This window comes from Schistocerca piceifrons, chromosome 1, assembly GCF_021461385.2.
Source record: "Schistocerca piceifrons isolate TAMUIC-IGC-003096 chromosome 1, iqSchPice1.1, whole genome shotgun sequence".
NCBI lineage: Eukaryota > Metazoa > Arthropoda > Insecta > Orthoptera > Acrididae > Schistocerca > Schistocerca piceifrons.
The window spans coordinates 459,621,717-459,649,287 of NC_060138.1; the positions used below are offsets into that span (position 1 = coordinate 459,621,717).

Consider the following 27,571-nt stretch of genomic DNA (forward strand, 5'->3'; position numbering starts at 1 on the left):
AATTACAAATATTATAATAATAAGGTATGATTAATTGTTAGGAAACATGTATTAATATCAAAAGGAAAATTCACTCGAGAAAATTATAATTAAGAATTTTTGGCTACAACTTATCTTCAGAAAGTGAGGTTCTTAATACTTCTGATACACATGCTCCTTGCTCCTACAGAGGCATGCTGACAGTCATGTTAGCCACAAGCACATTTTGCATATGCAACAAGACTGGATGGAAATGGTAAAAATTACCCACCATAATTCTAAATATGGATTGCAATGTACAGATGTAGATGAGAAAAACAGCTATGTACTATGAGTGAATGTGAAATAAAATTTTGACTACTGTACAGCAAAGATAGACATACACTATCCCATGAAAGCCTACTTACAAAGTTTCAAGAACTGACTTTTAATGATGACTCTAGAAGTATACTACAACCCCCTATTTATTGCTCCTGTAGGGATCATGAGGACAAGATTAGATGAATTATAGCATATTATAGGAGGTATTTAAACAACCATTCTCCTTGTGATACATTTGTCAATTGAACAGGAAAGTTGCTAATAACTGGTACTGTGGAAAGTACCCATCACCATGCATTTCAAGTGGTTTGCAGAGTATAGATGCAAATGTAGATGAAGCCATATTTCTGGTTCACACAAATGAACTGATAAATGCAAAATACATTTCACTGTACCACTTACATAGTAGACTTAAGCTACAACATTAAATATGACATTTTCTGCCCCAGTTATGTTAATAAATAAAATTTGATAGCAATTGACAATATAAATAAGATAACAGTTATCAGGTAGAGCTTAAAAATTTTTCCAACTGACCATTGCAGGGAGTAGCTGAAAGCATTGCACTTCACCATCACTATTGAAAGGAACGAAATCCAAAGGCAATTCCAGGTCAAAGACAAATTCTGTGTTTGGGAAAAGCCCTCTTTCACTTTCAAAGAAAAACCTAGAACAAAATGAATTTTTAAATATTAATAAACACTATAAACTACTTCACATTTAAAGTCACATGTAACAGATATAACTAAAATGAAATAAGTGAAAAACTATTTACACTATTTTTTACTAGAAGCATGAGAGAATGAACAATCATATGTGTGCAAACCTTGATCATCTGATATTTGCACGTACATGCCCACCCACTCACATGCCCATCCTCTCTCTCTCTCTCTCTCTCTCTCACACACACACACACACACACACACACACACACACACTCCCCAGCCAGTTGCAGATATGACTGTTTTTCAGTTGATATGTCTGTGTGTTACAAACATTTCTATATGTTGTTGAAAATATTAAATGCAGTCTTGACAGAACTCTTCCATTCCCCACAACTTTGATTTTCACAGCAGCTTTTATCATTTACTTATTTTGGTAAGGGTGTTTGGGAAAGCTAGAATTTTGCTTCTTACAGCAAATGAAACATTAAAAAGGAAAAACCAAGATGCCTTAGTTATCTTAGAAATATGAAAATGTTTCTAGTTCTACAATGTCAAGGTGCTTCCTCCAAGATCTCCCCCGGCAAAATGGGCTGCCTGCTTCCTCAGGTATATGGTGGCGTGACCGAATTTTGTTCACAGTCGTTGCTGATTCCCAACGCAAGGCCAAGGTGCAGCCATGGCACCAGTGGGTTGGCAACGAGATAGAGGGAAGCACGTTTGAATGGGATTTGACTTTGAACTACTTAGATATTTTACTACAAGAAGACAAGGATGACATAGTAATATTACTGTGGCCCCTCACCAGAACGAAGAAGTTGTCACAACATTTTGACTTACAGATAACTTTCAAATGACGACACCAAGTTGAGACTTTCTTTTGCGCATATTTTGCAACCTACAGAAAAAACGTGTAACTTGTACCAGAAATCCCTCAGTGCAGCTAAAAAGCTTGCAGTGATGCTGATTTTCTTCTGCAATACACAAATTTTTGATCAAAATTCTTAAAATCATATTTTTTCTCTGTCACAGGTGTAGCGTTTAACAACTTGTAATATTTTTACACATCATGTAACATTAAGTAATTCCTCATTTCTTATTAAGAGTGAATGTTTTCAGATGGTAATTAAACCCCTTTTCTGTTACATGCTGTCGTATTTCTCCCTTAAGGTAAAGACAGTGAATTGTTTGGAAAATAGCTATTTGTTAACTTTCTTGCAGTTTATTTAGGAAATTATTTCTGCATGGTACTGAATCCCTGTCATAAAGACCTTATTTACTCTCCCTCAAGCGACAGGTTTACAGTAACCGAGACAAGGAGAACTTAATATATACAGGGTGTTCATATTAAGTGAAGATATTAAAATACCTCAGACACTACACATCAGATGAAACAAGTTATAATCCCAATTTTTTTGTATCAGAGGAGGTCATCCGACAATATCACACTGGAACCACCACCCCACCCCGTGCATGGGTGGCTGGGAGCAACTTTGGGACCTTCAATGGAAACTCTAGTTTTTTATTTCAGATTACAATTCTATGGCAAAATATACATACATTTTGTCTGGCGCATTTTCTTTGTTTTGCCATAGATGGCACTGTAATCAGAGGTATAGGAAGGAGTGCACAGTCATAATTTACAACATGCTAGTCAATGTCGCTTGAATATCCAATGATATGTGGGACCCCAATTCCATGTTGCGAGGGTAGGACAGGCCAGTATTTCGTAACTTCTAATTGGAAACCCCCATCCTCAACATTGTATTCCTCCAACACATCGAGCAGCAGGTTACTCGGATGTATCACTTTGGCTGTGTATTGAAATATGATGTATCATAATGGACAGTACACCGCAACCAGAGTCCACATATGTTCGGATGTAGAACAGATAATGGCTCTAAACATTACAATACTTGTGCAGTGTTTACTGCCTGTACACTTATCTAGCATTAGGAGAACGGACATGCAACTGGACGATGAATGTTGCAACCACAGAAAAAAAACTGAAATGATCCTGATTTACAAAGAGCGTAGGAGAAATGTTGAGGCTGCTGTTGCCTTGTATGCCAAGCATTTTCCACAAAAAGCTCTACATCTACATCCATACTCCGCAAGCCACCTGACGGTGTGTGGCGGAGGGTACCTTGAGTACCTCTATCGGTTCTCCCTTCTATTCCAGTCTCGTATTGTTCGTGGAAAGAAGGATTGTCAGTATCCCTCTGTGTGGGCTCTAATCTCTCTGATTTTATCCTCATGGTCTCTTCGTGAGATATACGTAGGAGGGAGCAATATACTGCTTGACTCTTCGGTGAAGGTATGTTCTCGAAACTTTAACAAAAGCCCGTACCGAGCTACTGAGGGTCTCTCCTGCAGAGTCTTCCACTGGAGTTTATCTATCATCTCCGTAACGCTTTTGCGATTACTAAATGATCCTGTAACGAAGCGCGCTGCTCTCCGTTGGATCTTCTCTATCTCTTCTATCAACCCTATCTGGTACGGATCCCATACTGCTGAGCAGTATTCAAGCAGTGGGCGAACAAGTGTACTGTAACCTACTTCCTTTGTTTTCGGATTGCATTTCCTTAGGATTCTTCCAATGAATCTCAGTCTGGAATCTGCTTTACCGACGATCAACTTTATATGATCATTCCATTTTAAATCACTCCTAATGCGTACTCCCAGATAATTTATGGAATTAACTGCTTCCCGTTGCTGACCTGCTATTTTGTAGCTAAATGATAAAGGATCTATCTTTCTATGTATTCGCAGCACATTACACTTGTCTACATTGAGATTCAATTGCCATTCCCTGCACCATGCGTCAATTCGCTGCAGATCCTCCTGCATTTCAGTACAATTTTCCATTGTTACAACCTCTCGATACACCACAGCATCATCTGCAAAAAGCCTCAGTGAACTTCCGATGTCATCCACCAGGTCATTTATGTATATATACCACTAAGCTCAATCTTGTTTGTTCTTTTACCAGGTTATGAATGCCTCTACGCCTGATGGCAGTGTACAGGCCAGCAAAAGGAAATGAAGCAAATGTGTTGCAGGAGAAACTAATGAAATAGGGGTGTACTAGTAGTGCACCATAACCCACGGATAAGCACCCAGCAGTTACATCGCGATTCCAGTATGTTGGTAGGTAGCATTGTCACAATACTGCATTTTCATCAGTATCAACCATACCACATGTCTCTGCATCACAAACCGCCCCCACATTCTTTGCCGAGGTACTATTTTATGATGAATCTACATTCACAAAGCATGGCAGCATTAACTGGCATAGATTGCATTACTGTAGGGTAGACAGTCCTTGTTGGTTACAACAAGCTGACCATCAATGTCCTTGGTTGGTTAATGTATAGTGTGGCATCATGAGGAACAGACTCATTGGTCAATATTTTATCATCGGCAACCTGAATGGACACAAACATCAAACTTTTTGGAACAGGAGCTTCCAGTGCTACTGCCAGGATGTTGCCCTAGACATTTGACAACATGTGTTGTTTCAACAAGACGGGTGGCCAGTGCATTACGCAACTGAAGCACAGGAAGTATTAGGCTGTGTTTATACTGGTCGGTGGCTAGGCAGAGGTGGCCCTATAAATTGGCCTACTAGGTCCTTGTATTTGGTGTTGCCAGATTTCTTTCTGTGGGGATATTTAAAAGACAAGGAGTACCAGGAAGTGCCAACAGACTGTGAAGACATGGTTGACAGCATCAGAAACAGCTGTACTGGCATTCCCACATATATGCTTCTGTCCTGTGTACATTCATTTGAAAAGTGTATCACTAAGTGTATGGAAGTTGGCAGTACTACTTTTGAGCACTTACTCTAATTGGAAAAGTAGAGTAGCTTTTGCCTCAAGATACAGTGGCGCATCGAGCAGTTCTCTGTTGGAAGAATTCAACATTGCAAGTGGGGTTTTCAATTAGAAGCTATGAAATACTGGCCTGTCCTACCCTCACAACATGGAGGTGCGGTGGCACATGCTACTGGATATTGAAGGGCCACTGAGTAGCATGTCATAATTACAAATGGTGTACCCATTTCCTGTTCCTCTGATTACAGCACCACACGTGGTAACATGAAGAAAATGCTTCAGAAAAAAACATATGTAGATTTTGCTGTAGAATCATAATCTGCAATAAAAAATTGGGTTCCCATTGAAGATTTCGTTATTGTCCCCCCCCTCTCCCCCCCCCCCTCCCCTCCCACCCACCTACACACACATGGGGTGGGATGAAGGTTCAAGTGTGGAGTCATAGGATGTCCCCCTCCAAGAAAAACAAATTGGATTATAACTTTTTTCATCAAAAGTGTAGTTTTTGAGATATTTCAATGTCTTCAGTTAAAATGAACACCCTGTATAGTATTCATTAAAATGGCCAGGCTACTGTTAACAAACTTACAAAATGTCATTAAAAATTTAGTAAAAAATTAAACAATACTTTAATATCCTATTACAAGGAAGGAAATACAGTACAGCATGCCTCTAAGAACACAAGTCTCAAGTAACAGCAGTCTGTTCTGACATACTCATAAACTTCTCATTTTTGAGTTTTACATTCATCACTTAATTTCTAAATTCCATACAATTTTTGAACCAACTAAAATACTGGGGCGGAGGGTGTGCTCATCGCAATGCCCATGCTCAGTATAAATAAATACACATCTTCCTTCATAGGTCGCAAGGTATTTTATTTTCAATTCTATGATGCTTTCTCCCCATCAATCTGTCTTTTTTTCAAGCAACAGATAAATCTTGTCTTCAGCGCTCATCTTCTTCCTTTTATGTAAATTTGTGCTGCTGGCATCAGGACCTTTTTTTATCTGCACAGAAGTTGTATGATCATCTAAAACATCTAATGGAGCTTGTATCTCTCCATCTCAGGCTCTTCCAGGTAACACACAGTGTGTTGTGGGGTGATCACTCTCTTGCGGAAAGAATTCAAAAGCCAAGATCACTTAAATATTCTTTACTAGATGACCGGTTTCAACACACTAAATGTTCCATCATCGGATCTGTGAAGATCTAAAATGACACCTTTAGTGTGTTGAAACCGGTCATCTAGTAAACAATATGTAAGCAATCTTGGCTTTTGAATTCTCTCTTCCAGGTAAGTTATACAGATTCAACTGCTGTATTATCTCTGGATCAATTACATTGTTTGAAACAATACTGCCAGTGCTTTCTTCCAACTGAAAGAGTCAAATATTGGAGGCAGGTCAGCAACAAAATATTGCCTGTTTTAGTTCATCAAATGTATCAATACCGTGCTTGCAGAAAGTTTAGGGACACATCTAAATTTCATTGAATTTACATGTCCCTCTTAGGTAACAACATTACAGTCAATTTTTTTGCATTATGTTATGAGAGATCTATATTGTGAGACTATATTAGAAATTTTGCTGCCTTGGCTGTATTTTTATTATTATTTATTTTATGGCCTTCATTGGACCACTGTAGTCAAAAATACAAAGTTCTAAACAAGTTGTTACACATGGATACAATTTGGTTCGACAATAACTTAATATATTTAGGTAATGTAATTATTAGAGGCTATTCTTATATGAAAGGTGTTTTGCTCTTCTGTCTGCCCAATATTTCTTCATTCTTTCAGATATTTTCTTTCTTTCTTCATCTGAGACAACTCTTCCTGTACTCCTTTTATTGATTTTCATTTGTAGTCTGGTTTGCGGGTCTTGCAGTATTCTGGTTTTCTCTGTCTTGTTTTTTAGGTCCTCTACTGTAATTTGAAGTTCTTTTATATCTTCCTTAATTTCTGTGATCCATTTAATGTCGCTCTTGCTATTCCACAATTTTTGTATTATTTTTTTACTAATTCTGTTTTCTGGAGTTCTCATCAGATGTCCAAAGAATGAGATGCGTTTCTTCCTGATTGTGCTCATGACTGGCTCTATTTTCTTATATACTGTTTCATTTGATGCTATTCTCCAATGTCCATTTATTTTATACTGTTTATTTATACATGTCCTAATCATTCTTCTTTCTATTTTTAGTATTCTGTCAATTTCTGCTGTATTAGTTGTTTTGAAGATAGTTTCAGCTGCATACGTTATTTCTGGTTGTGTAACTGTTTTATAGTGTTTTAATTTTGCATCTATAGATAGGCTTTTTTTGTTGTATGTAGCTTTGGTAATGTAATTTGCATAGTTCAGTTTTTTTATTCTATTTTGCCATGATGGCTTCTCATTTAGATTGTAGTTATTATTTCGCCTAAATATTTAAATTTATCAACAATTTTGATTTCCTGGTCTCCTATTGTAATTTTGTTTGCAAGTGGTGGATCAGTTAGCATAATCTCCGTTTTTTCAAATGATATTCTAAGGCCTACTTTCTCTGCTATTTCTTTTAGTGATTTCACTTGTTGCCTGGCTTCTTGAACGGTGTTGGCTAGGAGAGCAAGATCATCAGCGAATCCCAAGCAGTTTAAGCTAATATCATCTTTTGCACTTCCAATTCTTATCCTCTTTGGATTGTCCTTGTACCATTCTCTCATTATGTATTCCAGTGCACAGTTGAAAAGTAATGGTGATAGGCAGTCACCTTGTCTTAAGCCTGTTTTTATGAGGAATGGTTCTGAAATTTCTCCTCTAAACTTCACTTTTGATTTGGTGTTGGTTAGAGTGAGTTGTATTATTTTAATTAGTTTTGGATGGAGTCCTAGATTTCTTAAAATTTTTAATACTGAAGGTCTGTGGAGACAGTCATATGCCTTCTTAAAATCTACAAATGTTATTGCCAGAGGTTTGTTCCATTTCTTGTAGTATGCCATAATCAATTTTAAACTAATTATCTGCTCTGCACAGCTTCTCCATGGTCTGAAACCTCCCTGATATTCCTCTAACTCCTGTTCTAATTGCTCCTTGATTCTTTCATATAGGATCTTGGATAGAATTTTATATGTGCAATCTAGGAGAGAGATTCCTCTGTAGTTGTCTGGGTTGCTCTTATCTCCCTTTTTGTGTAGTGGGTGGATGATAGCTGTGGACCAATGTTCGGGAAATTGTTCTGTTACCCAAATTTTTGTTAGAGCCATGTGTAAGGAGGTCTTGACTGTGTCACTTGCATATTTCCACATTTCAACAAAAACCTGATCTTCTCCACATGCCTTATAATTTTTTTTTGTTCTTTAAGAATTTCTTCTACTTCTTGGAAAGTTGGAGGGTCTAGTTTGTTAGGTTTGGTTTTATTGGGGTATTTATGTTGATTTGTAAGGGTTCTTTGGGTTCCTCGCAATTCAGAAGTTTGTAAAATGCTTTTGCCATGATTTCTGCATTTTCCTTGTTACTGTGTGTCATTCTTCCATTTTCATCTTTCAGTATTAGTGTAGGGGCCTCATATTGTTGTAGTTGTTTCCCAAAGATTTTGTAGTAGTTCCTGGAGTTGGTTTTATAATAATTACCTTCTATAGACTTTATAATATCGTTATGAAATGCTCTCTTGATTCTTCTAATATTTTGAGTGAATTTTTTTCTTTCATTTTTTAGGTTGATGGCATTTTCTTCAGTTTTATGTGTTTGAAACTTTAACCATGTCTATCTTCATGGAATTTGTCACATTCTGATGTCCACCACGCATGTTTCCTTCGTGGGTTCAAGGGAGCTAGATTCTCTGCTTCTTTTTTAAGATTAGGCACTAGTTGTTCTAGATCATCTGTTAATTTGATGGTTTGTGTTATTTGTTGGTACTTATTATTTTTAATTAGCTGATGTGGGTCAAACCTCCTTTTTATTTTATTAGTTTTTCTGGTCCTCTTCTTTAACGGTGTGAATTTGATTTTAATTTTAACCATATAATGGTCTGAGCCTGTGTCTACTCCTCTCAGTACTTTAACATTGTGGATCTCCTTATGAAAATTTTTGTCCATACAGACATGGTCTAGCTGCCACTCGCCCTTCCTCCAGTCTGGATGTTTCCATGTTTTAAGTTTACTTGGCTTCCTCTTAAAGTATGTTGATTTAGATATAAGGTTGTGTTCTCTGCAGAGTTCTACAAGTCTTTGACCGTTTTTGTTTGTAAATTTATGTGGACTCCATTTTCCAATTATATCTTTATATTTCCTTTCTTTTCCCAACTGAGCATTGAAATCTCCCAATAAGATTTTTACATTCTTTTTATTTACTCTGTTCACAGTTTGTTCTAGAAGGTCCCAAAATTTATCTACCTCTTCCTTTGTTTTTGTTAGACAATTTTTTTCATTTGTTGGGGCACGAGCATTTATTATTGTATAGGTTTTATTCATTGTTTTAAAGCTTAGAGTCGCAATTCTTGGTGATACTGCTTGGAAATCCGTTACTGAATCTATTATTTTTATGTTTACTAAAAATCCTGTTCCAAACTGGGGACGTTGTTTCATTGCCCTCGGTCCTGGTTTCCCATTATAAATTCTGTATCCTTGTGATTCGAATGGGTCCTCTGTGGTGTTTCTCATTTCTTGGACCCCTGTTATTAAAATTTTTTGTTTATTTAGTTCATCTGTTAGCTCCTTGAGTTTTCCGGTCTGAAGTAGTGAGTTTATGTTGTGTGTTGCTATATAATTTATTTGCTCATGTTTAATCTTCTTTATGTGTTTTAGTGTGCATTTGGATGGTTGCAAACGCTCCGATTCGTTGCTGTCTTCTAGTTGACTACCCACCGAATCCGATGTAGCCTTTTCTTGCCTTTTTGAGCAGGAAGGTGGAATTTTTTTCCTAAAAGACCTTTCCATTTCTGACTGTCGAAGGTTGTCAACCTTAGTTGGAGTAAGCTCCGATTTACAACTCCGGTTGTTAACCGCAGAGGGTGTGTTTGGTCCGCGAGAGCTATTTTATTTCACTCAAGTCCGCCAGTAAACTGGTGAGGACTTCCCTATCCGCCACCTGGGACGCGCCACGTAGGAGTATCACCTCTCCTCCTGCTATGACAGCATAGTAGGTTCGTAATGCCTTTGCTCTAATATCTTTGGAGATTTCATGTTGTTCTGTTTTGTAAACAGAGCTAAAGAAAGTCCTGTTTCTCAAACTAAAATGTTTTCTTTCTCTAAAACTTCTATTTCTACTGCTATGAAAATTTTAATGTCTCTTTATTTCTCTGTAGCAATTACAAAAAGGGAAACAAGGGAAAAAAATTCCTAGTGATTTTGCTACCTTTCAAGCAAACTTATTTTCCCTCAGTAAATCTAGTGACACAATTAGTCAGTTTCGTTCTGTGGTAACTACCAATCAGCAACACTTAGACAAATTCTCATCACAGTTGTTTTCTCTGGGTCTTGCTTGTGATAGAACCTCAGTCAAAACAGGTCTAAATGTTGCCAATCAGGAGTTATTGCAGCACGGAACTTATCAATTCTACCACCAAATTTATCAGAAAAATATTTTGTGTGAGAGGCAACAAAATAAAAACCTTTTTCCCAAGTTGTATTTGTATTTGTATTTGTATTTGTATGATTTATATGCTGCAGTAAAACAGCAGTAAAAATTTCATAGCTGAAGCAGTAGCAGTTTTCAAGAAGGAAAATATTTTAGTCATAAAAACATTATTTTTTAGCTTTGTTTAAAAAACAGCAAAATATTTCATCTCGCAAGGTATTGGAACTACAGCAGTGAAATTTTAACTGAAAACCCGTAATATGTCAGCAGAACTGTGGAAGAAGTCTGCATTCGTCTACAAATTGTCTCCCATTTATTTCCCAGTTCCTTGAGCAGAAAAACTTACGGAACAAGCAAAGGAATTTCTGAGTGAAAGTCAGTTTTCCAGCTGCGACGGTGCTGGAACAAAGTGCCCTTGTACTTATAACACCTTAAATCTAAAGACACTAATGTTGAGTGACTAACTTACAGAGTATCACTTTCTGTGAGTGCCTCATTGTTCCTGTTGCTAATGCGAGCCACTGTCACGTCTTGGGACAATGCATCATTAGAGAAAAAAGTGAAGCACCCATAAGAGATGCACAGATGACAATGTAGCTTCATACACATAGACACCATCAGCACATATGTAAGAGATTAGAGTTGCAAATTTTCTGTGATAGGTAGAACGGCCACCAGAGTACATTAGCGTTCATGTTTCATATTTTTACCAGGCGTGATAGGAGTGTGAAAAGTGACAGATGTTGACTGATTGCTGCAACAGATACTGAGATACTCATGTGAGACAGCATTATCAGCACGTGACACAATTTGAAAGAAGCCTCATTGTGAATGTCCCCCCCCCCCTTCCCCCGCCCCACCCACGGACATCTGCGCCTGCCATATGAGAACATGTAATGGACTCCCTGTAACATTCTGTGTCATGCCATACCACTGGTCAGAGACTAGCAGCAACCGCACTAGGCAATTACTTTCCCATGTACAGGCTACTGTTTACATCACAAGACATTTGGCTGTATTTGGAGTGGCGCCATGGCAAAGAAGCATGGAATACTGATGAATTGCACTGCATTGTATTCATCAATCAATTGTGGTTATGTACTACCCCAGATGATTATGGCAAAACCTGGGAAGAGGTTCTATTCTTCCAATGTTTTAGAGAAGCACAGTGGTGTTACTCCTGGCATCACATATGTAAGAGATTAGAGTTGCAAATGCAGACAAGAAAAAAAAAATCCGATTTTCTGGTTAAAAATACACCTATTCCCAGGCGAAAATTCACTTTTTCCTGGGTGAAAGTACATTTTCTCTATGTTAAGTGACAATATCCCCCCCATGAACCATGGACCTTGCCGTTGGTGGGGAGGCTTGCGTGCCTCAGCGATACGGATAGCCGTACCGTAGGTGCAACCACAACAGAGGGGTATCTGTTGAGAGGCCAGACAAACGTGTGGTTCCTGAAGAGGGGCAGCAGCCTTTTCAGTAGTTGCAAGGGCAACAGTCTGGATGATTGACTGATCTGGCCTTGTAACAATAACCAAAACGGCCTTGCTGTGCTGGTACTGCGAACAGCTGAAAGCAAGGGGAAACTACAGCCGTAATTTTTCCCGAGGGCATGCAGCTTTACTGTATGATTACATGATGATGGCGTCCTCTTGGGTAAAATATTCCGGAGGTAAAATAGTCCCCCATTCGGATCTCCGGGCGGGGACTACTCAAGAGGATGTCGTTATCAGGAGAATGTAAGGATGTAGAGGCCTATCTCACTAGGGGTAAGATAGATACCGCCTACAGGAAAATTAAAGAGACCTTTGGAGATAAGAGAACGACTTGTATGAATATCAAGAGCTCAGATGGAAACCCAGTTCTAAGCAAAGAAGGGAAAGCAGAAAGGTGGAAGGAGTATATAGAGGGTCTATACAAGGGTGATGTACTTGAGGGCAATATTATGGAAATGGAAGAGGATGTAGATGAAGATGAAATGGGAGATATGATACTGCGTGAAGAGTTTGACAGAGCACTGAAAGACCTGAGTCGAAACAAGGCCCCCGGAGTAGACAATATTCCATTGGAACTACTGACGGCCGTGGGAGAGCCAGTCCTGACAAAACTCTACCATCTGGTGAGCAAGATGTATGAAACAGGCGAAATACCCTCAGACTTCAAGAAGAATATAATAATTCCAATCCCAAAGAAAGCAGGTGTTGACAGATGTGAAAATTACCGAACTATCAGCTTAATAAGTCACAGCTGCAAAATACTAACACGAATTCTTTACAGACGAATGGAAAAACTAGTAGAAGCCAACCTCGGGGAAGATCAGTTTGGATTCCGTAGAAACACTGGAACACGTGAGGCAATACTGACCTTACGACTTATCTTAGAAGAAAGATTAAGGAAAGGCAAACCTACGTTTCTAGCATTTGTAGACGTAGAGAAAGCTTTTGACAATGTTGACTGGAATACTCTCTTTCAAATTCTAAAGGTGGCAGGGGTAGAATACAGGGAGCGAAAAGCTATTTACAATTTGTACAGAAACCAGATGGCAGTTGTAAGAGCCGAGGGACATGAAAGGGAAGCAGTGGTTGGGAAGGGAGTAAGACAGGGTTGTAGCCTCTCCCCGATGTTGTTCAATCTGTATACTGAGCAAGCAGTAAAGGAAACAAAAGAAAAATTCGGAGTAGGTATTAAAATTCATGGAGAAGAAATAAAAACTTTGAGGTTCGCCGATGACATTGTAATTCTGTCAGAGACAGCGAAGGACTTGGAAGAGCAGTTGAATGGAATGGACAGTATCTTGAAAGGAGGATATAAGATGAACATCAACAAAAGCAAAACAAGGATAATGGAATGTAGTCTAATTAAGTCGGGTGATGCTGAGGGAATTAGATTAGGAAATGAGGCACTTAAAGTAGTAAAGGAGTTTTGCTATTTGGGGAGCAAAATAACTGATGATGGTCGAAGTAGAGAGGATATAAAATGTAGGCTGGCAATGGCAAGGAAAGCGTTTCTGAAGAAGAGAAATTTGTTAACATCCAGTATTGATTTAAGTGTCAGGAAGTCATTTCTGAAAGTATTCGTATGGAGTGTAGCCATGTATGGAAGTGAAACATGGACGATAAATAGTTTGGACAAGAAGAGAATAGAAGCTTTCGAAATGTGGTGCTACAGAAGAATGCTGAAGATTAGATGGGTAGATCACATAACTAATGAGGAAGTATTGAATAGGATTGGGGAGAAGAGAAGTTTGTGGCACAACTTGACCAGAAGAAGGGATCGGTTGGTAGGACATGTTCTGAGGCATCAAGGGATCACCAATTTAGTATTGGAGGGCAGCGTGGAGGGTAAAAATCGTAGAGGGAGACCAAGAGATGAATACACTAAGCAGATTCAGAAGGATGTAGGTTGCAGTAGGTACTGGGAGATGAAAAAGCTTGCACAGGATAGAGTAGCATGGAGAGCTGCATCAAACCAGTCTCAGGACTGAAGATCACAACAACAACAACAACAAGTGACAATATACTTTCCCTCAATGCTGTAAAACTTATCAATTCTTTGAATATTGAAAGTTTTATATACTGGCATAGAACATCCCAACACTTTAGGAAACAAAACGCAGCAAGAAACAGCACATTTTGTGAAGATCTATGATGTGTGGCAGCATTTACAGTGTGTATTTTCGTATTATAAAAGTCCGAACACAAATTCCACAAAATACAGCATGACAGCTTCTGAAGTACTGAAATGTAGATTGCGATGCGCTTTTGTCAGTCAGTTAAGCTCATGTCACACAATCTTGCCAGCCAATGACAGCACATATTCAAAGCAATAGGACATGTGATGGGGTCAGGCAATAGCAACATCACAGGTAAGAAGTGTGAAACACAAATACGAAATGTTAATGGTTTAAATTAATATGCACACATATAGCTACAAGAAAAGCTAAGATTTCACATATAATATTTATTGTCAAAAAGTTTTTGCTGTTTTTTCTGAGGGTGTAGTTAGGTAGGTTTCTAAGACCACAACTTAAATTACAGCAGCTGAATGTTACTGATGAGCACAATTATAAATTTCACTGTTGTGCACCGAACATTTAATAGATTACCTGGCAGAATACACTTCCCATCAACTTTTGCATAAAAAAGCTAGTTACATGTGAAATAGCTCAAGAAGTCATTCTGTAATTTTTTTGAAGGATAATTATACTTTTGCCAACATTATTACATAATTTATATCTAAAAAAAATGGTGTAACTTACCAAACGAAAGCATTGGTATGTTGATAGAGACACTAACAAACACAAACACACACACAAAATTCAAGCTTTCGCAACCCACAGTTATATGCATTGATGAATTAGAGTCATCGAACCCAGTTGATATAATCTGCCTCTCTGAACATCATGAGACCACTGGTATAGATATGTTAAACCTTACAGAATTTAAGTTAGCCTCCTACTTCTGTAGACAAAAGATGGAGACAGGAGGAGTTGACACATTTGCTAAAAACTGTTTTAAATTTAAGATAATGACATTAAAAATTTTGCTTAGAGCAGCACTTAGAAGCATGTGCAACAGAGATAGAATTTCATAATAGGTCCTTTATAATAGTAGCCATATACAAAGCACCTTCAGGAAATTTCAACCTGTCTATAAATGGTCTTGAAGATTTATTATCTCGTCTAAAATTAAAAAAAAACAAAGAGCTAACGGTGGCTGGTGATTTTAATATAGATGTCCCGAAAAGCACTGTCAATGAACAGTTACTGAAATCAGTTACATTGTTATTCAATTTAATTTCTACTGTAAATTTCCCAACTAGGGTATACAAATGTTCTAAGACTGCCATTGATAATATATTTATAGACAATTCTAGGCAACTAAGCCACATTACAAAACCAGTAGTAAATGGGCTATCTGACCATGACATGCAACACCTAACATTAAATTTTGAAAATTGTCAGGGTAAAACATCTATCAGAACTGAGTACAGAAGGCCAGTAAAACAGTCAAAAATTGAGAAATTTAGGAGATTGCTCAAAGAAATTAATTGGATGGATGTTTACAGCAGCCAAGACACAGTTGAAAATACAAAACATTCATTAATAAAGTTAGCACCTTATTTGAAAGGGATAAAGATATCATGTGAGATAAAAAGGAAATTCTATTTGATACGTAGGGCCACCTTTGATACTAGCATTATAGCTCATTACAAAAATTACTACAAAATATTGAAGAAGGTTATCCAGAAATCTAAACAGCTGCATTATGAGAAGAAGATAAATACATCCAGCAATAAAATAAAAACAATATGGGATATAGTTAAGTCAGAGACAGGTAGGACCAGAAATGAGGAGGAACAAATAGCTCTAAAAATAAATGAAACCCTGGTAACAAACGGGTGTTGCAAACCACTTAAACAAGTATTTTGTCTCTGTTACTGATAGCATGGGGTTGTCAGGTTCAGCAAATAATGCAATGGAATATCTGAGACCAGTGCACACAAGCAGTCTCAGTAAAATGGAATTGACACTTATTTCATCCAAAGAAATAGAATCTATCACAAAGTCCTGCAATGGAGTATCTGAGACCAGTGCACACATGCAATCACAGTAAAATGGAATTGACACTTACTTCATCCAAAGAAATAGAATCCATCATAAAGTCCTTGAAATCAAAGCATTCTAGTGGTTACGAAAACATATCAACAAAGTTAATAAAAGAGTGTTCATGTGAGCTTAGTCATATCTTAAGTTATTTGTATAATCAATCACTCGTCACAGGAACATTCCCGGACTGGCTTAAATATGCTGAAGTTATACCTCTCCACAAGAAAGGGGACAAAGAAATGCCGTCAGATTACCAACCGCTCTAACTTTTGCCAGCTTTTTCAAAAATCTTTGAAAAGGTTATGTTCAAGCATCTACTTAAGCACCTTAGTGAAAATAAAGTACTGTCAGAGTCACAGTTTGGGTTTCTTAAGGGTTCTGATATTGAGAAAGCTATTTACACTTACAGCAAAAATGTCCTTAATTCATTGGACAACAAATTAGAGGCAACTGGCACATTCTGTGACCTGTCAAAGGTGTTTGACTATGTGAATCACAGCATTCTTTTAAGTAAATTAAAATATTATTGCGTCACTGGTAGTGCTGCAAAGTGGTTTCAGTCAAACCTTACTAATAGAAAACAAAGGGCGTCATTACATAACACTTCAGCAGTAGGCAATCCGACATCATCTGACTGGGAAGAAATTACATGAGGTGTTCCCCAAGGTTCCATACAAGGTCCACTACCATTTCTTGTGCATATTAATGGCCTGTCATCTGTTACATTACCAGCCAAATTTGTCTTATTTGCAGATGATACAAATATTGCAATAAACAGTAAATCAAATATAAATTTAGAAAGGTCAGCTAATAAAATTTTTACTGACATTAATAAGTGGTTCATAGCCAATTCAGTGTCATTACACTTTGAAAAGACCCACTATATGCAGTTCAGAACTTCCAAGAGATTTCCTTCTGGTGTTGTTGTTGTTGTTGTTGTTGTGGTCTTCAGTCTTGAGGCTGGTTTGATGCAGCTCTCCATGCTACTCTATCCTGCGCAAGCTTCTTCATCTCCCAGTACCTACTGCAACCTACATCTCTCTGAATCTGCTTGGTGTATTTATCTCTTGGTCGCCCCCTACGATTTTTACCCTCCACGCTGCCCTCCAATACTAAACTGGTGATCCCTTGATGCCTTAGAATATGTCCTACCAACTGATCACTTCTTCTAGTCAAGTTGTGCCACAAACTCCTCTTCTCCCCAATTCTGTTCAATACCTCCTCATTAGTTACGTGATCTACCCATCTAATCTTCAGCATTCTTCTGCAGCACCACATTTCGAAAGCTTTTCTCCTCTTCTTGTCCGAACTATTTATCATCCATGTTTCACTTCCATACATGGCTACACTCCATAGAAATACTTTCAGAAATGATTTCCTAACAATTAAATCTATACTCGGTGTTAACAAATTTCTCTTCTTCAGAAACGCTTTCCTTGCCATTGCCAGTCTACATTTTGTATCCTCTCTACTTCAACCACCACAAGTTATTTTGCTCCCCAAATAGCAAAACTCCTTTACTACTTTAAGTGTCTCATTTCCTAATCTAATTCCCTCAGCATCCCCCGACTTATTTCGATTACATTCCATTATCCTCATTTTGCTTTTGTTGATGTTCATCTTATATCCTCCTTTCAAGACACTATCCATTCCGTTCAGCTGCTCCTCCAAGTCCTTTGCTGTATCTGACAGAATTACAATGTCATCGGTAAACCTCAAAGTTTTTATTTCTTCTCCATGGGTTTTAATACCTACTCCGAATTTTTCTTTTGTTTCCTTCACTGCTTGCTCAATATACAGGGTTATTACAAATGATTGAAGTGATTTCACAGCTCTACAATAACTTTATTATTTGAAATATTTTCACAATGCTTTGCACACACATACAAAAACTCAAAAAGTTTTTTTAGGCATTCACAAATGTTCGATATGTGCCCCTTTAGTGATTCGGCAGACATCAAGCCGATAATCAAGTTCCTCCCACACTCGGCGCAGCATGTCCCCATCAATGAGTTCGAAACGGTAAGGCTTCTGCTTTAGCCTTTTCTGTAAGATTTTCCAAACCGTCGGCTGTGGTACATTTAGCTCCCTGCTTGCTTTATTCGTCGACTTCCGCGGGCTACGCGTGAAACTTGCCCGCACACGTTCAACCGTTTCTTCGCTCACTGCAGGCCGACCCATTGATTTCCCCTTACAGAGGCATCCAGAAGCTTTAAACTGCGCATACCATCACCGAATGGAGTTAGCAGTTGGTGGATCTTTGTTGAACTTCGTCCTGAAGTGTCGTTGCACTGTTATGACTGACTGATGTGAGTGCATTTCAAGCACGACATACACTTTCTCAGCTCCTGTTGCCATTTTGTCTCACTGCACTCTCGAGCGCTCTGGCGGCAGAAACCTGAAGTGCGGCTTCAGCCGAACAAAACTTTATGAGATTTTCTACGTATCTGTAGTGTGTCGTGACCATATGTCAGTGAATGGAGCTACAGTGAATTTATGAAATCGCTTCAATCATTTGTAATAGCCCTGTACAGATTGAATAACATCGGGGAGAGGCTACAACCCTGTCTCACTCCTTTCCCAACCACTGATTCCCTTTCATGTCCCTCGACTCTTATAACTGCCATCTGGTTTCTGTACAAATTGTAAATGGCCTTTTGCTCCCCGTATTTTCTCCCTGCCACCTTCAGAATTTCAAAGAGAGTATTCCAGTCAACATTGTCAAAAGCTTTCTCTAAGTCTACAAATGCTAGAAACGTAGGTTTGCCTTTCCTTAATCTAGCTTCTAAGATAAGTCGTAGAGTCAGTATTGCCTCATGTGTTCCAATATTTCTATGGAATCCAAACTGATCTTTCCCGAGGTCAGCTTCTACCAGTTTTTCCATTCGTCTGTAAAGAATTCACCTTAGTATTTTGCAGCCGTGAGTTATTAAACTGATAGTTCGGTAATTTTCACATCTGTCAACACCTGCTTTCTTTGGGATTTGAATTATTATATTCTTCTCGAAGTCTGAGGGTGTATCGCCTGTCTCATACATCTTTCTCACCAGATGGTAGAGTTTTGTCAGGGCTGGCTCTCCCAAGGCTGTCAGTAGTTCTAATGGAATGTTGTCTACTCCTGGGGCCTTGCTTCGACTTAGATCTTTCAGTGCTCTGTCAAATTCTTCACGCAGTATCATATCTCCCATTTCATCTTCATCTACATCTTCTTCCATTTCCATAATATTGTCCTCAAGTAATCGCCCTTGTTCTGGTGTGTGTATAAAATATGATGACATAGAAATAGAAGTTGAGAGTATAAAATTCTTGAGATTACAACTTTATAATAAATTCAGTTGGGAGCAACACACTAACGAACTGCTAAAGCGCCTAACCAAGTCTGTGTTTGCAATGCGAATGATGTCAGACATAGGAGATATAAATATTAAAAAACTGGCATATTTTGCTTATTTTCACTCCATTATGTCATATGGTATCATATTTTGGGGTAACTCCACAAACAGAGAAAAAATTTTTAGAGTACAGAAGCATATAATAAGAGTAATGAGTAGTGTAAATCCATGAACATCATGTTGAAACCTATTCAAAGAACTTGGCATATTAACCACAGCTTCTCAGTATATTTATTCCTTAATGAAGTTTGTTGTAAGTAATACATCTCTTTTCCCAACTAACTGCTTAGTACACAGTATCAATACTGGGAATAAGAACAATATACATAAAGATTTAAAATCACTTACTCTTGCCCAGAAAGGAGTCCAGTATTCAGCAATAAGTTACCAGCAAACATTAAGAGTTTTGTTTCAGACAAGGCACAATTTAAACATAATTTAAAAGAATTTTTGGTGGCCAACTCCTTCTGTTCCATCCATGAGTTTCTCAACAAGTGCAGTAGACCATTTTTATGAAAATTTATCATACTTCAATTTTTGACAATACTTGGTTGTAACAGCCAAGTAACTACCTACTGTGTGAATGATGGATGTATGGAAAGCAAATGTACGTCTTAAGTCTGTAAATAGTGGAAGTTTAATTTTAAATCTTGTACATAATCTGATTGTTCTTAACTGAGGATCGCTGAAATGAATAATTTACTTTAACTTTTGACAATACTTGGTTGTAATAGCCAAGAAACTAGAAAATGTCTGAATGATGGATTTAATGAAAGCAGATGTAAGTATTAAACCTGTAAATTTTAGAAGTTTAAATTTAATTCATGTACATAATTTTATTGTTTATTGATTGAGGATCATTAAAATTAATGAAACTCAAGTTTTTCTAATTACAGTTTTGTAAAGTGTTTATCTGACATGTTCCACACCCAGGAGAATTCCCTCTTTTATGGGTCTGTGGAATGAATAATTAATCTAATCTAATAATCTTGTAGTTACAGAAATAAAACAAATTCACCATGAAGTCTATTAATTTGTTACTAATGCAGAAATTATTCAAACAAATGCTGTGTGGCCATTACATACATAATGTATGTACGTTTTGTCTATTACCAAATTATAAATGTAAACAGTTACAAGCTAAACATAGGGGATCCAGTTGTATATGGTTGCAGCTCCTATAATGCAGACACTTAACAGTTAGGAGCATGAGGGATTAAATGTAATCTGAATTTGACAGCAAAAGCAGAAAAATCTGGTGATATAGATACTGAAAAACATTTGAATACTATGTTTCAAAGCATAATTTGGAAAAGTTGTCTGTTATTTAAGTAATACCTAAAGGAGGTTATAAGTTTTGATGCTAAACATTTCTGCTTTTTGGCTCATACTAATGAATAAACATTTAGAGTTTTTTTAATGCCATGAAAATTATGAATCGGTATACTGCTGACCACCATTTCACAGAGGAGGACTTGAAAACACATCCTCCACTGTGCAACACATACACATCAGCACTCAAATACATCATCGTTTCAGTTTGCAGTCACATAGTTCAGCAAGATGTATTGGACACTCCATTCTGGCCAGCATAAATACAACTTCATAATGGTTTGCTAACTTGTCATTTTATCACATCTTTTTCCAATCACAGTCCCTTCACCTGCCAGTGGTGATAAAAATCATCATTACGTATATTCTTTGTACTAAGTAATGATTAGGATATGAAGCACACACGACTTAGTAACTGGACCTGTATTCAAACTATCATAACCACACATATTTTATACATTATTTTACAGATAATATATTGCAAATGTATGAATGATAAACAGTTATTGACAATCTACAAGGCACAGAATGAAAAATATATAATAGTTAAGATCACAAATATCTATCTCTACAGTCTTTTTATATATAAAAACAAAGATGAGGTGACTTACCGAACGAAAGCGCTGGCAGGTCGATAGACACACAAACAAACACAAACATACACACAAAATTCAAGCTTTCGCAACAAACTGTTGCCTCATCAGGAAAGAGGGAAGGAGAGGGAAAGACGGAAGGAAGTGGGTTTTAAGGGTGAGGGTAAGGAGTCATTCCAATCCCGGGAGCGGAAAGACTTACCTTAGGGGGAAAAAAGAACAGGTATACACTCGCACACACACACATATCCATCCACACATACAGACACAAGCAGACATATTTAAAGACAAAGAGTTTGGGTAGAGATGTCAGTCGAGGCAGAAGTGTAGAGGCAAAGAAGTTGTTGAAAGACAGGTGAGGTATGAGTGGCGGCAACTTCTCGTTACCCTCCAGGCCTCAATCTCCGCTAATTTCAAGTTGCTGCCACTCATACCTCACCTGTCTTTCAACAACTTCTTTGCCTCTACACTTCTGCCTCGACTGACATCTCTACCCAAACTCTTTGTCTTTAAATATGTCTGCTTGTGTCTGTATGTGTGGATGGATATGTGTGTGTGTGCGCGCGAGTGTATACCTGTCCTTTTTTCCCCCTAAGGTAAGTCTTTCCGCTCCCGGGATTGGAATGACTCCTTACCCTCAACCTTAAAACCCACTTCCTTCCGTCTTTCCCTCTCCTTCCCTCTTTCCTGATGAGGCAACAGTTTGTTGCGAAAGCTTGAATTTTGTGTGTATGTTTGTAAGTCTATCGACCTGCCAGCGCTTTCGTTCGGTAAGTCACCTCATCTTTGTTTTTATATATAATTTTTCCCACGTGGAATGTTTCCCTCTATTATATTCATATCTCTACAGTCTGAAAGCGCAAAGAACTGTAAAAGATTTTCAACTTACGAAACAGATCCAGCAGGCCTCAGATTCTTCATCAGTTCCAGGGGTATTGAAGCTTCTTCTGCTGCTTCCTTTATGGCAGTTTCCATTATAGTATAACCCACAGAAAGGCCACCACCTACCTGTAAATGTAGTTCATTTCAAGCCTTAGCTTATAAGGTTCTGTATGGAAATAATAAATAAAGTTATAACAGATGGCAGCAAACCAATGATGAAGACTGATTTGATATAGTACCAGGTTAGCTCTCACCCCCCCCCCCCCCCCACTCCTTTTTTTTTTTTTTGCTCACCTCTCTGATGTATGAACACTGCACTCAACTAATTCAACAAAAACAGAAGACTAGGTCACCATGAGCTAAAAGTATGAGGCGTGAAGTAGTATATTATTGCAGCCATCCTGTAGTTGCCATTATCTCATCAAGTTGAGGTAAATTAATACACATTTGTTTATGTGATTCTACTAAGGACTGGTAGGAGAGCCCCTAATTACATCTTAATGACAATTATAGGAGCCAACCTGAGTAGAATGTCAAGGCTGTGTTGCTAAAGACAACTAATATAAATAAACAAAGGTGTAATATGTAAGCCTACAGAAATCTGAAACAAGGAGCTAAACTACAAGGTGCAATCAAAAAGTAATGGGAACTTTTTAAATTTTGCAGGCTTTATACATCCAATTTTCAAAACTTCATCATTTTGTTGGAACACATGTTCCTGATGTATGTTTGCATTTTCAGCTGTTTTGAATATTTGGTTTACAATTGACAGCTGAAAATGTTGTAATTGTTTCCACGTGCTCAGCAAACTTTTACTTTTGAAAAAGGTGGATCAAAGAATTTGCATTAAAGTTTTCTTGAAAAATGGAATAAAGCACAGAGCACCACATTTGAAATGTTTATTGTGGTTTTTGGCAAATCTACTTTGAATGAGATAAGAGATTACAAGTGGTATCAATGTTTCAAAGGGGGTCAAGAAGACGTTGATAATGGCGACCAACCTGGATGTCCTAGCACATCAATTACTGATAACAGTGTGGAAGAAGAAAAGAAAACAGTCCTGCAAAATCACCAAATCACCATTAGAGACATTTATGATAATGTCAGCGTATTCTTTGGCTCATGCCAAGCAATTTTTTTGGATGTTTTGGGCGTGGAACATATAGCAACACAGTTTGTTCCAAAATTGAAGAATTCTGACCAAAACTAATGTCGCGTAGACATCACTCAGGAATTGCTGAATGAAGTTGACAATGATCCACACCTTCTAAATGAGGTTATAATAGGTGATGAAACAAGGGTATATGGCTATGACATTGGAATCAAGGCCCGAAGAAAGTGACCTCCATTGTGACAAAACCACTCATGGAAATTGCATTATGACAATGTTCATGCTCACAACTCAAAGCTTGTTCATGATTTTTTTGCAAAAAAACAAAACTGTTATGTCACCTCAGCCACCGTGTTCACTGGACATTGGCCCCTGCAATTTCTTTATATTGCCAGGCTGAAGAAAACTGTGAAAGGATGTCATTTTGCTGCCTTTGATGAGATAAGAACAGAACTGCTGAAAGAGCTGAAAACCATCATGAAAAGTGAGTTCCTGAAATGCTCACAAGTTTGGAGAAAGTGCTGACACACATGTATTAATTTGAGGGAGATTACTTTGAAAATGACAAACTTAATGTTGATGAATAAATAAAGATTCTTTAAGAAAAAGCAAAAATTCCTTATACTTTTTGTCCACACCTCATATATAGAGTACAAGGCAGCTACAGCATTCAAAATGCAGTTGGTGTAAACAAATTACTGATGAATATATGTATAACTGTATTATGCCAAATGAAGATGGGTGGAAGCCCAAAATGCATCCTGCCATAAATAAAGTTAAAATAAAAATGGCTGGCTGACTTTGTGGAAATCAAATATGGACTGAATGTTCACCAAACAGCACTGCTGACAGTGTGGTAATTAAAATCTGCCATCATCTTCAGTAAATGAATTATGGGTGACACAAAGACTGAGTGACTGTGATCTCCTGACAGGTGATCAGTATCTCAGCTACTCATGTAGATTCAAAGCTCTGAGATTCAGGTGCACTCAGTTCTGTGCTGAGATCCATCTGAATATATCAAAGTTGAGCACTGTTTGCATATTTCATTAAACTTCTTCAGGTCCTGGCTGGAAAATGTACCACAGGAAGCCTTATGGTGGACCCTATTATTAAGTGTGAGTTTCTGGGATATCAAATTTCAGACATGGGGTTCAGGTATATTGGAAGCTGTTGTAACGGCGATCAGAACAGTCACGGGGTTGTAGTGACGGAAACGCAGCAGGACCCGCGGAGCGAACCTGCGAACAACAACACAACAGGAGAAGATGGACACGACCAACGAAGGACCTTACGACACAGAGAAGCAGTGCACTGAGAGATCTCAGGCAATGGCTACAAATCATGGAGTAATGGCAGTTACTGTTGCAATACTGTTTATGAAATTTTGCTAAATAGACAATAACAATGACTTTAGACACCCAACTTATTCCATCATTTTTACTTAGGGACAATAAAATGTAGAACTTCCTATTCTGGAGATATGGTGATGGAGTTGGAAGACGAGTTAAAATTTGTTACCAGACATTCAGAGTAAACTAAAATAAGGTCATATGTATTACTACAGAGGAACAGAGCAATGACAAAGCGAAAGTGCGAGCTTTATTGTATACCAGATAATTAAAAACAATATTATAGATATTGATGGAATTTAAGGCAGAATGGCAACATTGTTTGAAAGGTATACAAAAGATATTGGAAAATCATTCAGGTCTATACACAAATGCGCCCACATTATTATGAGTTTGATGGGAAACTATACAAATTGTTAATTGAGAGTAAATGCCATTACAAGATGATAATGGGAGATTTAATGCAAAAAGTCAAAAACTAGAGTACGATTATGCAATGTAGGCTTTCACAGCTGATATTTGCATCCTTAGTGAATTTTGTTTTATGAACATAAGACCATGGGCCAAGGCATAATTCTGTGCCTAACTTTTCATCTCCTACTGCTGGAGACATCATCAGAGGCTATAAAGACTCAGATAGAAGTATGACACTTAGAAGCTCAGAAAGTTGAATTGTCTGTATGTATCCACACAATGGTCAGGTTGTGGCATCATCAGAGTGCTGCTTGAGACTGTGGGGTTATGCTGATGAGTGTTATGGAGCCTCTGGCACGGAAGAGTAAGTGCTGTTTGCTGTATTTAATATTAAGGCCCACAACTTATCTAATTTCAAAGCTTCTTCTTTTCTGTTAGAGTTGTTTGTGTACATTTGAATTCCTATGGACTTCCTGTACATCTTAACATAGTAATATTTAAAGTCACTATCTCAAAGAATTTACCTTTGATGTTCATGTTACAATAAAGCTTTACAGAACTCCTTTTTTACTTTGGAAAGCAGATGATATTGCCCTCTTGCTGGTTTTTTTAAATGCTGGAAAGAGTAGGGCCTACTCCTTTAGCCTCTGATAGTCCCTTACTAAAACTGCAAGGCAGCAGGACCCCAACACTAGTGGTCCAACATCATTCCTCAGGCGATAGTTCTCGGCAGTAACAAGAAAGAGTAGGAAATCTGGTGTGAACAAGCATGCACAACTTACTTTAAAGCAATGCAGGGTGAGCCATAACTGGGTTTAGAATTAACAGAACAAGAACAAACCTAATTTTTGTAGTTACAATGATAATGGAAAATACTGGGAGAAAGGAAGAGAGATAGTCTTTGTCCTCTTGGATTTAGGAAAGGAATATGATAGTGTGAAAGGAGATTAATTACAGAAATGTGTGCAAAGAGGAATGTACCAGAGTCTCTTGCCAGCATAATAAAAATGTACAACCACTACCAGAGCTGTGTCCATAAATGAGATGCTTATTCTGACTGGTTTACCAAAGGGAAAAGACTGGATTAGGGCTGTACACTGTTACGACTCCTGTTCATCATTGTTTTACCTGAAGTAATGATAAGAAGAAAAAAATAGCTGTTATGGAATTCAACACATTTACCTTAGCAGATAATCTATTGACATGGGAAAGCACAAAAGAGGTGGAACAGAAATAAACACGTGGAATCATTTATTAAAACAGCTTAGCCAAAAAATGCTGTGTTGCCAGACAGTAGGCAAGGATTACATGTGAACATCGATCTGGATGGAGAGAGAAGAAGGAAAATATTGAACACTTCAGTACCTTCATAGTACTGTAACTTGACACACCAAGTCTTCGATGGAAATTACTAATAAAATTCAAAAATAAGCTCACTTTTCCCAACAAGTTAGACCTTTCCAATACAACAACCAAACCCCATTAAGAAACAAGAAAACCCTTTATCAGGTATACTTTTACCTGTATCAAAGGTAAATTCAACAGAGAAAAGTAATAAATTATGAAACAGAATTGGTGGCCACTATAAATCTTCAGGGGTAAAATTTGCAGTACTCCTGATAAACATGTTTCCCTGCTTTTGAAACTAATAGTTTATTCCGCAGGGAGGAGAGAAGGTGGGCTGAAAAAGGTCAAAAAAGAAGAGCAGGTCACTCAGGTGTGTCCCTCCTATCCTGGGGTCTGAGTGACCTGCTCTTCCTTTTTAACTTTTCCTGACCAGGAAAGTGTGTCATTTTCATGTCTATATTTATGTATCTGAAGTACTACACATTCCACAAGATAAGACCCAGAATGTAAGAATCTATCAAGAAACACAATCGAAGCCACCACTATGCAACAGCATAAGAACATCAAGGTTGAAAGGCTTTTGACATACAAAACAGGATGGATCAAACAAGAATAGTGAGAAAACAGCTTGAAAGGAATTGGAAGACAAAGAGACATACAGGCTGACCCAGCATACAGAGGATCATTCAAGTGAAACAGGATCTAAAAGGAAGAGCATTGGAAAGGCATCAAGTCAAGGCGGAAGAAAAACTGGTTCAAATGGCTCTGAGCACTATGAGACTTAACTTCTAAGGTCATCAGTCCCCAAGAATTTAGAACTACTTAAACCTAACTAACCTAAGGACATCACACCCATCCCTGCCCGAGGCAGGATTCGAACCTGCGATCGTAGCGGTCACGCGGTTCCAGACTGCAGCACCTAGAATCGCTCGGCCACAAGGGGGAAGAAATTCATTCATCAGCCAGAACATTATGACCACCTATCCAATAGCTGACATATCCATCTTTAGCACGGATAAGAGCAGCAGCACATCTTGGTGTGGAAGCAATGAGGCCTCAGTAGGTCGCTGGAGGGAGTTGGCACCATATCTGCACATACAAGTTACCTAATTCCCGTAAAACCACTTCTGGGTGATTGGGGACTGTTAATGAATGATAATGAGGGCACACAATTTATACTGATGAAG

General features: G+C 38.0%; 1 protein-coding gene across 4 annotated transcripts in view; it reads right to left on the reverse strand.

Annotated features, from left to right (window-relative positions):
* LOC124793147 (uncharacterized protein YJR142W) overlaps positions 1-27,571 on the reverse strand; it is a 287,324-nt gene that overhangs the window by 159,949 nt on the left and 99,804 nt on the right. For all 4 annotated transcript variants that reach the window (XR_007016578.1, XM_047257999.1, XM_047257997.1 and 1 more), the window contains 2 exons: positions 22,168-22,286; positions 838-967 (listed from right to left, as the gene is read on the reverse strand). Coding sequence is in view for 3 of the 4 variants with exons in the window: in XM_047257999.1 (XP_047113955.1) it covers positions 838-967; positions 22,168-22,286 (249 nt within the window). In the remaining variant the exon portion in view is untranslated. The remainder of the gene's footprint in view (positions 1-837; positions 968-22,167; positions 22,287-27,571) is intronic.